General features: G+C 44.3%; 2 protein-coding genes and 1 long non-coding RNA gene across 5 annotated transcripts in view; 1 reads left to right on the top strand and 2 right to left on the bottom strand.

Moving 5' to 3' along the window:
* Positions 1–11,926, bottom strand: part of MMS19 (MMS19 homolog, cytosolic iron-sulfur assembly component) — a 32,175-nt gene extending 20,249 nt beyond the window's left edge. For both annotated transcript variants that reach the window (XM_019939735.2, XM_033841888.2), the window contains exons 1-2: positions 11,774–11,926; positions 821–869 (exon numbers count right to left, since the gene is read on the bottom strand). In XM_019939735.2, the coding sequence (XP_019795294.1) occupies positions 821–869; positions 11,774–11,885 (161 nt within the window). In that variant the 5' untranslated portion in view covers positions 11,886–11,926. The remainder of the gene's footprint in view (positions 1–820; positions 870–11,773) is intronic.
* Positions 11,927–12,605: 679 nt separating this feature from the next.
* The window catches only part of UBTD1 (ubiquitin domain containing 1), a 51,953-nt gene continuing 48,210 nt past the window's right edge, over positions 12,606–16,348 (top strand). For both annotated transcript variants that reach the window (XM_019939743.2, XM_073794121.1), the window contains exon 1: positions 12,606–12,813. In XM_019939743.2, the coding sequence (XP_019795302.1) occupies positions 12,744–12,813 (70 nt within the window). In that variant the 5' untranslated portion in view covers positions 12,606–12,743. The remainder of the gene's footprint in view (positions 12,814–16,348) is intronic.
* On the bottom strand, positions 13,316–13,909 carry LOC109550651 (uncharacterized). The gene is made up of 2 exons (XR_002177227.3): positions 13,684–13,909; positions 13,316–13,608 (listed from the first exon to the last, which is right to left on the bottom strand). It is a non-coding gene; the product is annotated as an uncharacterized lncRNA (long non-coding RNA).

The following is a 16,348-nucleotide window of genomic DNA, read 5'->3' as shown; positions in this document are numbered from 1 at the left end:
ACTGTGATAAGGGTCGTACAAATCTGTGAATACACACTTTAAAATGGTGAACTTTATGATACATAAATTGTATCTCGATAAAGCTGTTATTTAAAAAAAAATGGACCAAGGCCACAACATGAGGAGAAAGGCCAAAAGGTCTCTTATGTGGGAAAAATGCATAATAGTGACCTGACTCCCCCACCCTCTCCCCAATTTTCTAGTTTTTTCTGTTTTAGAAGACATGCTAGCCATGACAGTTAACAACCTTCGCTAATTTAAATGTCAATTTAAATGGTCTACCAAGTATGAAATATGAGGAAAGCAGACATTAGACTACAAGCATATAGTTCCTCTGGAGCTTGGAATATCTGGTGATAACACTGGTCTTCCAGCTGTTTTTCCAAGCCTTTTCCTATAGTGGGGAACCTGGTGCAAGGTCAGCCTCTTGACCACTCCCCAGGCTGGGCTCACAGCAGGTCTGAGTCAGATGTAGGCTGACTAGAATCCTATTGGGGAGGGTGGGTCTAAAGAAGCAGAAGAGGAATCCCAGCTCTAATTAACTAACAGTTGATGGCTTTCAACCACCCATCTCAGCCTAAACCTGTGGGCTGACCCAGGAACTAATGTGACCCACAGGCGGTGTTCCCAACACTTCCTTAGGGGCCTCAGTCAGGTGGCAAGAATCATTTTTCAGGAGAAACACTGGCTTAACCTGAGGTACTGATATGGGAGGGGGAGGAGGGTGTTGGGCTACAGTAGGAGAAATTCAGGACAAAATAACTTTTTCAGAGTGCAGCGCCAGGGCTGGAGACTGGTATTCTAGAGCAGAGGCTCTTACCCAAGGGCTTCCACCACTTGTAACACCGTATAGCTTCCAGATTTCACATCTAAAGGAAAGAAGAAAAAGAAATCTGAAAAAATAAAAATTCCATCCCAGGGTTCAATGGCTCTAATTACCAATGTTTTTGCCTACCCTAGGTCTTACACCATGGGGCCCACCATGCTTGCCAAGAGCCTCTCCTACATGAAAAGCATTTCTGTAACACTTCAAGTATGCAGCTCCAAGTATAAAAATTGAAAAGAAAATCAATATATCATTTGCAGGTAACTGTTTATCTAGAAAATCCAAGAGAAATAAATGAAAAAAATACTACAAACAAAATAATTCATTAGGGTGGCTAGGTACAAAATTAATATGAAATTAAGAACTTTCACATACACACATACAATAGCCTGAAAAATTATATAAAGGAAAAAAGAGCCTATTTACAATAGCAACAAATAAAAATTAAAAAAGAGAGAAAGAGAGAGAAAAATACCTAGATATAAACCTAACAAAAAATGTGAATATCTGGGGACTTCTCTGGTGGCTCAGTGGTTAAGAATCTGCCTGCCAATGCAGGGGACATAAGTTCAATCCCTGCTCCGGGAAGATCCCACATGCCGTGGAGCAACTGAACCCGTGTGCCACAACTACTGAGCCTGCACTCTAGAGCCTGAGAGCCACAACTACTGAGCCCATGCGCCAAAACTACTGAAGCCCGTGCGCTCTATGGCCTGCGTGCCACAACTACTGAGCCCACGTGCTGCAACTACTGTAGCCCACGCGCCTAGAGCCTGTGCTCCACAACAAGAGAAGCCACCACAATGAGAAGCCCACGCACTGCAACGAAGAGTAGCCCCTGCTCACTGCAACTACAGAAAACCTGCAAGCAGCAACAAAGACCCAACGCAGGCAAGAAAAAAAAAATATATATATATATATATATAAATGTGAATATCTGAATGGTGAAAACTTTAAAGAACCACTGAGAAAGTTAGTGTGTTAAAAATAATACATAATTAGACAGGCAAATTCTGAAAAAGAGCAATGAGGGAGGGAGGGAAGGCAGTTCTTCCAGATAGTAAAAGATTGTTATAAAGTCACAGTAATTAAAATACTGTATAGTTTTTTGTTTTTGTTTTTTTGGCGGTACGCGGGCCTCTCACTGTTGTGGCCTCTCCCGTTGCAGAGCACAGGCTCCGGACGTGCAGGCTCAGCGGTCGTGGCTCATAGGCCCAGCTGCTCCGTGGCATGTGGGATCTTCCCAGACCCGGGCACGAACCCGTGTCCCCTGCATCGGCAGGCGGACTCTTAACCACTGCGCCACCAGGGAAGCCCACAAAATACTGTATAGTTTTGAATATACTTTATGTTTTCCATAATAAAAGTAAAAAACAAAATATAACCAGTGTAGTATGAGTTCATATTCAAAGAAATCAATGGTACAGAAATAGAATAGCAAATCCAGAAAGAGACACAAATACATGAGAATATGATTTTAAAAATCATATTTCAATTAATGAAAAACAGACTATTCAATAAATGGTGTTGGCATGATTGGGTAAATATTTGAAACAAACAAACAAACAAACAAACCAATGGCTCCGAATCTTTCACCAAAGTAAATATCAAATGGATTAAAGAAAAAAACACACGAGAACATTTCTAAGTATAACATAGTTATATTTAGCCATAAAAGAAAAGATTGGTTAAAATCAGCTACATTAAAAAAAAAATGGATTTTCTGCAAGGCAAAAACAAACATCATAAGACAAACTGGGAAAAAATATTTGCAATTCTTATAACAAAGGGCTATTTTACCAATATAAAAAGCACTTCTACAAGTCATTGAGAAAAAAGACCAACAACCAATTTTAAAAGATGCTCAACCATATTAACAACAGGAATGCAAATTCAACTCCCCAAAACGTTGGTTTTTAACATACTAGACTGGCAAAGATCAAACATTTTGTATCACGCTTATGTTTGGTGATGGTGCGTGGAATTAAGGCACTCTTAAACACTGTAGGTGGAGTAAAAATTGGTACTGCCCTTTTATGGAGCACCACCCCCCCCCCCTTTTTTTTGGCCGCGCCTGTGGGGCATGGAGGATTTTAACTGCTTGACTAGGGGTCGAACCTGCGCCCCCTGCAGTGGAAGCGCGGGTCTTAACCGCTGGACCACCAGAGAAGTCCCTATGGAAGGCAATTTGAAAATACTTTTTAAATTACAAATGTATGTAGGCTTTAATTCAGGGAATCTTCTCAGAATTTATCCTATATACTTGTAAAAGTGCAAAATAATGCATGTACAAGTTTTTTCATTTCAGAATGATTTATAATAGCAAATGACTGCAAACAACAAATGGCTGGGACATGGAAGCAACCTAAGTGTCCATTGACAGATGAATGGATAAAGATGTGGCACATATATACAATGCAATATTACTCAGCCATAGAAAGGAACGAAATTGGGTCATCTGTAGAGAGGAGGATGGACCTAGAGACTACAGAGTGAAGTAAGTCAGAAAGAGAAAAACAAATGTCATATATTGACGCATATATGTGGAATCTAGAAAAATGGTACAGGTGAACCAGTTTGCAAGGTAGAAATAGAGACACAGATGTAGAGAACAAACCTATGGACACCAAGGGGGGAAAGTGGCGGGGAGGGTGGTGGTGGTGGCGGTGGGATGAATTGGGAGATTGGGATTGACATGTATACACTAATATGTATAAAATAGATAACTAATAAGAACCTGCTATATAAACAATACATAAATAAAATTAAAAAAAAAAGAAACAAGTTAAATAAGTTATAGTACATCCATAATGGAATTCTCTGTAACTACTTAGGAAAAAAATTGAAAAAAGACTGAGGAACCTGTATATTTATACTGATAGTGGGAAAAGATTTAAAAGCAGAACATAAATAGAGTGTACATAAATAGTATATAGTATGTGCATAGCATTGTTTTTAAAGGGAGGGAGAATTATTTCTATTTGTATTTATTTATATCTCTAGAAGATGAAAGGAATTAGTAACACTGGTTGTCTCTAGGGAGGGAGACGGGTAGCTGGGGATTGAGAGGTAGACTTAAAAAAATGTTTTACACTTTGGAATAATTTTAGATTTAAAAAAAGGTTGTAAAGACAGTATAGAGTTCCTGTATACCCCTCGCCCAGTTTCCCTGAATGTTACCATCTTACATAGTATATCTGTCGAAACTAACAGAGATTAGCATTTGTATATTACTTTTAATTAAACTCTAGACTTTATTCAGATTTTACCAGTTTTTCCACTAATGTAATTTTCCTGTTTCAGGATCCAATTAAGGACACCACATTGCAACTAGCCATCATGAATCCTTAGTCTCCTCTAGTCTGTGAAAGTTTCTCAGTCTTCCTTGCTTTTCATGACCTTGGTATTTTAAAAGAATTACTTTATAGAATGTCCCTTGATATGGGTTTCTTTGATGTTTTCCTCATGTTTAGCCTGGGGTTATGGATTTGGAGAAAGAATAGCATAGAGGTGAAGTGCCTTTCTCATCACATCATATCATAGGTACAGTATATCAACATGACTTATCACTGGTGATTTTAACTTTGATCACTTGGTTAAGGTAGTGTCAGCAGGTCTCTGCACCATACATACTGTTACTATTTTTTCTTTTCCCACACTCTTTCCTTTGGAAGGGAGTCACTAAGTCCAGTCCACAGTTAAGGGGAAACAGGAGATTAAGCTTCATTTCCTAGAAGGAGAGTATTTATCTATGTTATTTGGAGTTATTCTAAGGAAGATTCATCTCTTCTCTTTTCTTCATTTATTCAGTTGTTTACATCAGCATAAGCTCATGTATATTTATTTTATTCCTTGGGTTATAATCCAATACTAGGTGTTTTTTTGTTTTTTTTTGGTTTTTTTTGCGGTGCGCGGGCCTCTCACTGTTGTGGCCTCTTCCATTGCGGAGCACAGGCTCCGGACGCGCAGGCTCAGCGGCCATGGCTCATGGGCCTACCCGCTCCGCGGCATGTGGGATCTTCCCGGACCGGGGTGCGAACCCGTGTCCCCTGCATCGGCAGGCGGACTCTCAACCACTGCGCCACCAGGGAAGCCCCAATACTAGGTTATTTTGTTGCTCAAATTTTCTATCTTTGGCCATGGGGAGCTTTTTTAGGTTGGCACCAGTGTCCCTTTGCCATGCCCCATCCTTTTATTTTTTTAAGTGTTTTCTTACTTTCTGGCACTACAAAATACTACAGGGTCATCTTGTAACTTCCCTGACCCAACCCTTGAATCAGCCTTTTCTCCAAGAAGCCCTGGTTCCTTTTATTGGAGAATGGTATTAAAAATCAAGATCTGGGTGTAACTGTGCTCATTGCTATTGGGGTGTCACTGCTTCTAGGCCCTCCTCAGCAGAGAGAGCTGGGAAATATATGTACGTATTCTAACCCACGTATACACACATATTATCATTATGTCTGTATCTACCCATATATATTAAACTAAACATAAGATCATATTAGTCTCCTCTCTAATCTAGTGCCACAGGGTTCGTTCTAGCCTTCCCCCTTGCTTATTTGTAATTTATTTCTCTGACAGTGAGAAACCTGGTTCCCATTATCTATTATACCATTTATTATTCTTTTCAACACTAGTGTAGCTAATAAACTACTTTCAGAATTGTCAGCCTCTGTGAGAAACAAATTTATAAGCAGAGTACAATATTTATGTACAGTTTTCTCTTTAGCCTTATAGTCTCCAGACAAAATATTGTTTTCCAAAGTCACTTAGATCAGCTTTTCCCCCCACCCCCTTTAGCAAGGATGTATCATACACTAGTAATATAGTAAATTCATTTGTCACAGTCTGCATGCCATCTTGGGATGGAAAGGAGACTTCTCACTGTGTATCCTTTTGCACCTTTTGAATGTTGCACCATGTGAGTGTATTACTTATTTTTGAAAATGCAATTTTAGCAGCACAATGGTAATTCACATAGATCTAACAGAATCATCTTGGGATAAATTTTCAAAGGAGAAACAAAGAGCAAAGGTTAGCCATCTTCCTAAGCGTTTGATTAACATAGAGGGGTTTTAGCTCAATAAGGTGTGGCAATCAGGGAATTACTTTCGCAGCCTGTTCTGGGTCCCCAACCCACCTACTTCTAAATGCAAGACCTAATTAGTCAGCTCTCGACAACACCAGACTTTGGCTAGGTGAAAAACAGGCTTGAGAAAACTCCTAAACTTCCAGTCCCCCTTAAGTCTGTGGTCTGTGAACAGTAGCTGTGAACTGAGCTGAGGCGCAATCTGGTACTAGAGTAAGAAGTCCGATCTGACTGAGGAAGCGAGTGCTCTAGTTGGGATTCATAGCTCGTGACTGGCACCAATTTAGACATCAGGCACTCTTAGCCTTACTCGTGCCAGGATGTGGAAGGCCCAGTGCTGCCCCTGCTCCTGAGAAAGAGCCAAAGGGAAAAATGCGCAAGCTGTGGGGTGGGGGAAGGGGCAGCAGCTAGACTAAAAGGACAAACCAAGGCACTATCAGTTGTTCTACACCCAATTCCTTAACGTCAGTACTGAAGAGAGATACCCATTTCTGGGTTACAAAGTTGCACCATTTGGGAGGGTGGAAAAGGGTACTTTTCTGGAACCTCCTGGACAGAACCCAGGAAACTCTGCTGAAAAACCCATCTAAAAAATAATTTCAGTAGCGGCCACAAGGCTGTTAGCAGATAGGAAGCCATAGGGGACTGATAACTGTTACTGAACTGAACCATCCTTCTTCAGCAACACCATCAAAGTCCTCTGTGTATGCTGGGCTAGGGACTCTCTTTGGAAGTACCTCAAGTGCTGTTAAGACAAAGTACCTGACTATTAGGCCTCACTCAGTCACCTCTAATTTTTTCATTAAAAAAAAATTGAGGTATAATTTACATACAGTGGAATGCACAGTGAACATATAATTTGATTAGTTTTAACAAAAGTATACCCAGAGTAACCAACACCCCAATCAAGATATAGAATATTTCTACCACCAGAGAAAGTTTCCCTCACACTCTCTACTAGTCAATCTCACTGATATAGGTTGCCTCAAATTTTATAAATGAAAAAGAGTTCTTCAGCATTCAGTATACATCATTATGAAACTGGCTGTTTTACAATTACAAAGAAACATCCATTTGCATGTGATTTCTTGAATCCCAGTATATGGGTGAATTCTCCTGGCAAAGCCCTTTAGTCTTCATACTTTCACAAAGAATCCATCTTGAATTAATGCAGCACAAACATAAAAGTGAAGTACAAAAGTCATACAAAATTAGGAAAAAATGAAGAAATAATAAAGCTATTGCAACAGTAAATAAGAGTAAGGAAAATGGCAAATAAGGTGGCAAAGAACTAGAATCAGTATTTTGAAGATGTTTTCACAAAGGTAACTAAATCTAACATCTTATTCTAGTTCTGTTGAGCCTATCTTAGAACGTCTTTCAAATTTTCATCTTTTCCTTTTCATCCCTTATAACCAGACTATACAGGGACAGCTGTCAAAATAGCCTTCAACTTTTTAGTGTAATGAAAAGGTTCTGTAATTTTTAGATAGTGGTGGTAGTTGTAGAACATTGTGAATATACTAAAAACCACTTATTTGTACACTTAAAATGGTTACAGTGGTGAATTTTATCTCAATTAAAAAAAAAAGCCTTCTGATCCATCCCTAATCTATCTAAAATGCACAATTACTTCCCTGCTCACCAATCTCCCTTTGCCCCTCATTGCCTAAGACCTGACTCCTTGGCTTGATGTCATTCACGATTTAGCCCTCAATCCCCTCCAGCCTCACCTTTGATCATAACTCCTGTCATTCAGTCACATGAAATCTCAACATGTCAAGCTCTTCCATATCCTTAAGCCTGGAAACACATTCCCTTGGTTTGGAATGCCTCTTTCCTGCCCTTGTCAGTCTGAGGAACTTCAACTCCTCAAGACCCAGCTCAAATGGCAACTCTTCTGTGAAGCCTTCCTTGATTCCCAAAACAGAATTACTCCCTCTTACACGTTCCTTGAATCATTCTTTAAAAAAATTGTCATGTACATTTGGTTTCATTTATCCATTCAACATTTATTGAATACCTATTATAAATCAATTACTGTGTTAGGACTGGAGAGAGAAATATAGACAGGGAGCTTTTAAGGAGCCCAGTCTGTTGGGGCAGAAAGACACTTAAAACAATCAAAGAACAACAAGTTCAGTGTTACCACAGTGATATAAACAGAGCCTGGGGTAACATAGGAAAGGAGTAAAATTCTTGGGTGTATGGGACCGTCCATCACTAACTTTAAGTGATTAGTTCTCTTAACAATAAAAGTTCTTCCAAATGAAAAATACCTGGAAGTACTGTTAATTATGCACTTGGACTCTAGGGATGAAAGAAGCTAATAAAAAGTTAATTTTCCTAGGGGTAGTCTCACTGGCATAAGAAAAATAAATGTAAGTTCCTTTCCCTATATAGGTTGGCTAAGTTTTTCCAATGTGTCCAAGATCTGTTCTCTAAAAATGACCTACTAGCACCTGCTAAATACCCACTCTTTCCTCAGCAGGGCACCAGTCCGTGTGGGGCACTGAGGAGTCGTCAAAGGAGTATTTATATGAGCACTGACATAGAATGCACAATCAGACCTCTGTCTGATGGAGTTGCAGCCTCTTGAGAATCTGGAGTAGCAGCCAAGGGGGAAGGGGAGAGGGGGGAGGATGTGAAGGAACAGGAGAGAGAAAATTCCCAATCAGGACTCAGTTCCAATCAAGCTCTCAAAATGCCCTTTCTGCTGAGAATGCCACAGACATTTCTCAGAACTATATTTTACTTTTCTTTAACAGTTTTCTGGTTTCAAGAATAGTGGTCTCCTCGTGGAATTACAAATGTAGGAGAATACAATAAAGACTGAAATGAAGGCAAATCCAAATAACCAAGAGGAAGAAAATTTATATCCATCACCTATAAATCCAACATGTTCAAAATCAGCTCCCTTCCCAATTTTTGGACATAGTACTTTTCTTTTGCTCATCTTCAGGTTCAAAAGCTTGAGGTCATCTTAGAGTCCTCCCTCTCCTCCAAGCCCTATAACTAATTAGCCCTCAAATTCCAGATTCTTCCTTCAGCATCTTTTATTCCATTCATTTATACCACCTACTTATGCTAGTCTCCAGGAGACTATGGTGGTAGAAACAGGCAGGTAGGATGCAGAGATGTGTACAGAAGTAGCTACTAAACAGTCTGCAAATAAGTATGAGTGGTTGAGAAATAAGTACCACAGAGATTCTGAACTGTGAGATGATGTCTGGCTGGAGTAATCAGGAGACACTTGGGGGCAGGCAGTGAGCACTCAAACTGGGCCTTTAATCCCAGGCCTAACTTTAATTAGATGGAGCCAGTGGAGGGATCTGGGAAGCAAAGCAATCAGGGGAACAGCAAATCAACTGGCTGCCTGGAACTAAAGATCCAGGAGGGGAGTGGTAGCCATTGAATGCCTGGCTGAGCAGCCTTTAACTCTTAGGCTGCCAGGTCATTTCTCTTCCATCATTTGCACCTTTACATCTGACACCTACTCTCATCAGGAACCCAGGTGCAAAACAAAGTTGGTGGTAGCTGCCTTTGTGATCACAGGACGTTCCTTCTGCAGTTACAATTTGTAGGAGAGGCTGCGGCTATGAGTGGCTGAATAGAAAGCTGGTCCCTTCAGCACTAATGAAGCTTGATTTAGGCTGGAGGATTAGAAAGCACATCTTATTCTTTCTGGGAATGCTTTAAAACTCTGTCAGCCTTCAACAACCCTAACTAAGGCTGTGATCTAAGATTGAGAATACCGATTTAATCCTTCTCAAATTCATCTTCACTATATGACTCCCTTGCTCAAGGATCTACATTGATCCCAATTACCTACAATAGGTCATTTAAATCCCTCTGTTTAGAATCCAAGGTTAGGCATCATCCAACCCCACCAAACCTTTTCAGCCTTATCTGTTATTACCCCTCTGTTAGTTATCTGTTATTACCAACCTCCTTTCCTAATCAGGAGAGCTAAATTACAACAGGGCTAGTGTTACAGTCTTAGCTGAGCTAAATTTAAACTAGACAACAGTTTAGGCCACTTTTTTTTCAAAAAATATAAATTCTACAAAAATATTTATAAGAACTTGGCGGTCTTTATTCATGCTGACTTCTCAAGTGTGTTCTGAATTTGAAGAACCCTAAATTACTGTGTTCATAATGTATAAATGTGAAAAAAGTTACAAATAACACTTTTTATAGTAATGTTCTTTATCTTGATAGTGGGTAGGTATAAGCATTTTTCAAAATCAGTGAATGTATGCTTAAGATTTGTACACTTCATTGAATACAAATTTTACACCAAAATTTGTATTAAACTATAAACAAACCCTAGTCAATGATATACATACCAAAGCAGTTAGAGGGAAGTGTACTGCTATCTGCAATTTAAATGACAGATAGATACATGATAAAGCAAATTATATTAAAATGTTAATGGTAGAATCTAGGTCGTGGGTGTATGTGTGTTTTTCTTATGAAAAAATTACTTAGACTTTGCTGTATGTTTGAAAATTTTCATAATAAAACATGGGGAAAAATGACATTGATAATACACTGTAGTTGTTAATCATAAGCACTGACGACACACTATACTGCACAAAGCTGTAAGAAGTTAACTTAGTGGAAAGGCTACATCAGGCATTTATTTGCTCCTTGGTGCTTCCATGTCACCCTGCACATACCTCTTACAGACCTTTTCATGGTGTACTATCCGTTTGCATGGCAGTCTCTCCCACCATATTATAAGTCCCTGGCAGGCACACATCTAGCGTAATTTGTATTTATATCCCTATTACTTTGCATCGTGTTTCAAGAATAATGTGTTCAATAATGGTGGAAGGATTAAATTAAATTGAAATATTGCTAAGGATCAAAGTATTATACTTCTGGCAGATTCACATTATTCATTTCTCACATATTCTAATAGTGAATATGTTCAATTTTCAAGAGAAATGTATCCTTTACTTCTCCCCAAACACGCAAAATTTCCAAAAATAGAGACAAAAAGCATCTGTGCTGACAAGATTATTTTGTATTCTATTACTTAAACACAAGGTCTGAAGACCTCCTAACATTCAATAACTTTTTAGATTTTTTTTTTCTAAAAGAGTGAAAAGTCTCAGAATTCCAATGAAATCTGTAATTTGTTTTATTCAAATCTTAGATAAGCTGTCAGAACTAAGAGATCCCTAAACTGATCAAAAGCAGGAAAGTGGAGTTCTGGGGAAAAGATAAAAACAAACTCCACGTTAAAAAGTCACAAAGCAAATTAATCAAGAACTTTACCAAGAAACGGAGGGAAAGCCTTAAGGAAGATACGCAGAACTTCTCAAACTCCCCCTAGACTGCTTTCTCTCCTCCTCTCTCCAACTACAGCCAGTCAGATATCCGGCCGCCCGGCCACTCCCAGCATGCCACGCGACTGGAGCTGATGCCGCTGAAGATGCTTCTTGTCACGTCAACTTCCTAGAAACAACGTGCTTTTGCGGCGTGAGCCCGTGATTCTGAACTGCAGGAACTGGGTCCGAGTCCCAGCTCCCCCACCGGCCTGATCTGAGAGTCTCTTGCCCTCGCTGGGCCTGTTTCCTCATCTGTGAAATTGGTAATTAATCTCCTAACCCCGGCCGGCGCACAGGATGGCTATAAACCGAGACAAGGGGCGTAAGGGCGCTTTAAGGAAGACTGCAAGCGACTCGCAATTTGTTATGGCTCTTAAGCACGCGGTGCTCACAACCAGCCCCGGACTAATCTCTCAAAGTCACCGCTGTCCCTCACTCCCTTCCCTCCCGGCGCCTGTGCTGAGGCCGCTCCCTCCTGGAGGCCCCCAAGCGGAAGCCGTGCGGCGCCGTCGGCCGTACCTGCAGCCACTTGGTCAGCGGGGCCCTCCTGCTGACCCATGACGAAGTCTTGCACGAGGCCCCACAGGGCGCCCGTAGGCGCCACCGCCTCCAGAGCGGCGGCGGCGGCCATGACGCGAACTGGAAACCGTGGGAGGGGAAGTGGGAGGTGGCACGGGACGGGCCTCTCCGCGCACGCGCCTCCTGAGCCAATTGCGTGGCGAAAGATGAGGGGGCGGGGCTCTCTCTGGATTACGTGCCTGCCGGCTCCAGGCCCGGCAGTTCCAGGGAGGGATGGGACGGTCCCTCCCCAAGGGGCGGGGCCTGGAGTCGGGGCGGTGGCTCAGGAAGGGAGGGCGGCTGATGGGCACGCAGCCGGGGGCCTTTGAGGGCGAATAATTCCCAGCCCAGCTCCCTGGGAGACGGGCGGTGGGGCGGGCACCTGGCTGGGTGGAGCCGAGGGGTGGTACGCACCCTGGGGGAAGCCAATGAGAAAACAAGGCCGGCCCAAGGGGGCGGTGTCGTCGGTCACATGCGCACCTGGGGGGGCGGTGCCGCCGGCACGGGCACCGAGAGCGGATGGCAGGGAGCGGGGCCGGGCTGGGGCGGGGTTAGGCAGGTGAGTGACAGGCTCCGGGGGGCCGGCCCCAGCTGGGAGCCCCGAGCGAACCGGGAGTAGCTGCGGCGGTGCCCGCCCCCTCTCTCCGCCCCTCCAGCGGAGCTGGTCTCCGGCCGGGCACCGTCGCGGGCCCCCCTGGCCCGGCCACCTGGGACTGTGCTGGGTAGTCGGCCACCTCCCTCTCTCCCCTCGCCCGCAAAGTTTGTGGCGAAGCCGGTGCAGGGGTAGAGCACGCCCCCGGGGGAGATTGGGGAGCGCCGGATGCCGGGCGGCAGGAGCCGTTGACCCGGGACGCCGCCGTCCGGGGCAGGAGCGCGGAGCAGCCGACCACCCCGCCGCCTCCGGTGCATGGGGCCCGACTGAGGAGCCAGCATGGGCAACTGCGTGGGGAGACAGCGCCGGGAGAGGCCGACCGCCCCAGGACACCCCCGCAAGCGAGCAGGTAACGACAGGGAAGGGAGCAGGGTCGTCGGCGCCCCGCCAGTTGTCCTCCTTCTTGCCCGAGACTTGGGCTTCCCGAGCGACCTCCCACGGCTCCTGGCGCCTGGGTTTCCCCGATGGCTGCTCCGGAGCCAGACGGGGTCCCCCTGTCCAGCCCCGCGGGCCGGGGGAGCCGAGTTGGGGCAACCGCGAGCGCTGACCCGGCTGCGAGCCCAACTCGCTCCAACTGGGAAGCTCCGGGTGGGGGTGGGGGCGGGGGCAGGAAATGTTTGCAGACCGCAGCTGGGCCGGCGGCGGGAAGGAGAGCCCCGGGCGGGGGCGCCGCTGGCCCGTCAGCGGTGCCGGGGTCGGACGCCCGCCCGTCGGGGCACGGCGCGGGCGGCCAGGCGTCCCCAGAACTCGGAGCGAGCGAAACGAGAACAGTCGCTCCTTCCAAAGACTGTGTCATTATCGGGCTGCAGATCGTGTCTGCCGGAATCCGACTTGCAAAAGCAGCGCAGGACTCTGGGAAAGAAATCTTTATTTTTCCCGCAGGGCTTTTTAGAGCCTCCCGGTCGTCTGAGAGTCTAGGAAAGGTGGGGTGCGGGGTGGGAATCGCACTCGGGTTGTTGGGATCCTTCCCAGCCTTGGGAATGGGATCTGCTCCCTGGTGATCCGCGAGGGCCGGCAGCTCCTTCTCACTTTCTGGGTACACTCCTCCTATCCTGGCGCTTCGCCTGGGTAAGAGGTCTGGCGGTCGTTTCCCCGGGTCTTGTACTCACTTCACTTCCTTCTCTGAGGGTGTTGCGAGGGCCTTCTGAGAATGATAAAATCGCAGACTTTAGAGCTGAAAGAGACCTTCGAAACTTGTCTAGAGTCCAGATAGACCTACCTCCTCTTGTCTATGAAAAGCCCAGCTCCAGAGAGGTTGAGCAGCTTTTCCCCAGCCACACAGCTAGTCAGTAGTACAGCTGGGGCTAGAATGCAGTCTCCTGTTCCACTCAATTGCCACATATCCCTTTATGTAAGAGGAGCCACAGGCAGAGTTGTTAATGAAGTAGAAACTCTAGTTGGAGTTTCCTGTCTCCTTTGACACCGAAGGTTTGTGTTGCTTGAGTTCCGGAAACTGGGACGGAAGATGAGGGGAAACATGGGGGAAGCAGGGAAGGATGTCTGTGTGGTGGACAGGATGACTTGTGCAAGAAGCAACATGTGTTTATAGGGAGGACGATGTAAAATTTAGCGTTGAAGTCCTCTTGTCTCAGGGCAACCCTGGCCATTCTTCTGACTGAGGAAAGTTGATTCTCAAATCCAAAGACTTTCTTCCTTTCCTTCATTCACTTATTCAACAAATACTTATTATTTATGTGCTCAGCCCACATAGTTGATTTGTAGCATTTTTTATTGTTGACAACCCTCTCCCATTTGAAACTCCAACACCTCCCCCAACTTTTCCCTCCTTGGCATTGTTTTTTTCTCTGATCACTCCCGCCCGCCATCACCTCCTAGTGTGGGACGCCCATGGTTCAGTCTGACATTCCGTTTGTTTCTCTCATCATGCTCCCTCCCAGAGGAATCTTACTCAGCCCCCCAACTCGTCCATTGGGAAGGCCCTATGCTGTATCTTCAACTATTGTCTCTCCAACCCCAGACTCATATATCTAAATGCCCACTAGACACAGATGTAGTTAACCTTAGGTTCAACAGTTCTAAAACCAGCTCTGCATCTCTCCTCCTCAACTAGCTTCCCTTTACTCTTCCATTCTTCCAGCTGCCTAAATTTATACTTTGAAGAATTCTCTCTGCTGTCTTTGTCTCCATGTCCTGGAGGAGTCATTCTCTGGGCCCTGCTGGTTCTTCCTTCAGCAGGTCTTACAAACCTGCCCTTTGTCACCTCAAGGCCAACTCATCTCCCAGACTGAAGTTAGTTCCCCACCAAAGGCAAATACATCTTCAGTTATTCATCCAGTGCGTGCACATGGTAGTGTCCCAGAAGGCATTTGTTAAATTAACCTGTTCTGAATGCTGTAAGTTCTATGTTCAGAAATCTTTCTGCCCCTCCCACTCCTACAAGAACTTTAACTTTCAAGGCTGTTCAAATCTGGTCCAGTCCTACCTTTTAAGGCGTGATTTCTTTCTCTTCTTTGACATTAATGTCACCTGTGTTTGCTCATGCCCTTTCCCCCTTCTTATCAAGAGCCTTTCTTCTCTTCAAGGTCCACCTCAAATCCCTTATCTTTCTGGAAGCACCTTGCCTGACAAGTCCCCCCCACCCCCCAGCAAACATGATTGCTCTTTCTGAGAACTCCTGCAGTCCCATTATACCACTTACTTAACAATTATCTACTCCACATTATTAGTCATTTCTTTGATGTTACAGTCATATCAGCAACTGCACTGCAAGCCTTGAAGACCTTGTGTGTGTGTGTGTGTGTGTTTGTGTGTGTGTGTCTGTCTCTCTGTCTCATTCATATAGTCATACACACACACACACACTAGGCGCTTATCACAATGACTTGTACAGAGGAAGGACTCAATATTTGTTGATTTTAGAAGGCTTACACGGGAATTCCCTGGCAGTCCAGTGAGTAGGACTTGGCTCTTTCCCTGCCATGGCCTGGGTTCAGTCCCTGTTGGGGAACTAAGATTCCACAAGCCATGTGGTACAGCCAAAAAAAAAAAAAATTAAAAATAAATTAAATAAATAAATAAAATTTTCACCTAAATGTTTTACTGAGGTATATATCTGCATTTAAAAAAAAATCTGTTAGTGTATCTTTATTTCACTTCTGTGGGTTCTACTATGAATAGCTTTATTCATACAGTCCAAAGCCAAGGGGAACTCTGGAGGATGACAAGTTTCGTATAAGGGATGGACTCTCTCTTTTTTTTTCCTTTTAAGTAATTTATTTATATATTTATTTTTGGCTGTGTTGGGTCTTCGTGGCTGCACGCGGGCTTTCTCTGGTTGCATTGAGTGGGGACTACTCTTCATTGCAATGCACAAGCTTCTCATTGCGGTGGCTTCTCTTGTTGCGGAGCACAGGCTCTAGGCACACGGGCTTCAGTAGTTGCAGCACACAGGCTCAGTAGTTGTGTCTCATGGGCTCTAGAGCGCAGGCTTAGTATTTGTGGCGCTCGGGCTTAGTTGCTCCACGACATGTGGGATCTTCCTGGACCAGGGCCCGAACCCATGTCCCCTGCATTGGCAGACGGATTCTTAACTACTGCGCCACCAGGGAAGCCTGGGACGGACTCTTTCTTAACTTCACAGCATGCACCTGGCATTCCTGTGACATCTTCAGTTTACCCTTTGACAAGGACATAGTTTCATGTTGTAAGACTAATGCCTAAAACTCCCCCTGCCTCCCACCATAACTCTTATCTTTCCTTCACCACTGCCGTAGTGGGAAGAAACCCTCAACAGAGAGCTAAAACCTGACTTCTAGGTCTAGGCCTGCAGCTGGGTAACCCTGGGCAAGTCATTAACCCTCTCTGGGTCACACTTGCAATATCTCAGAAAGGGAGGGGGCTATACCAGATCATTAGAGCTGTTT

This window comes from Tursiops truncatus, chromosome 16, assembly GCF_011762595.2.
Source record: "Tursiops truncatus isolate mTurTru1 chromosome 16, mTurTru1.mat.Y, whole genome shotgun sequence".
In the NCBI taxonomy this organism is placed as follows: domain Eukaryota; kingdom Metazoa; phylum Chordata; class Mammalia; order Artiodactyla; family Delphinidae; genus Tursiops; species Tursiops truncatus.
This window is presented reverse-complemented; position numbering and strand designations above follow the sequence as displayed.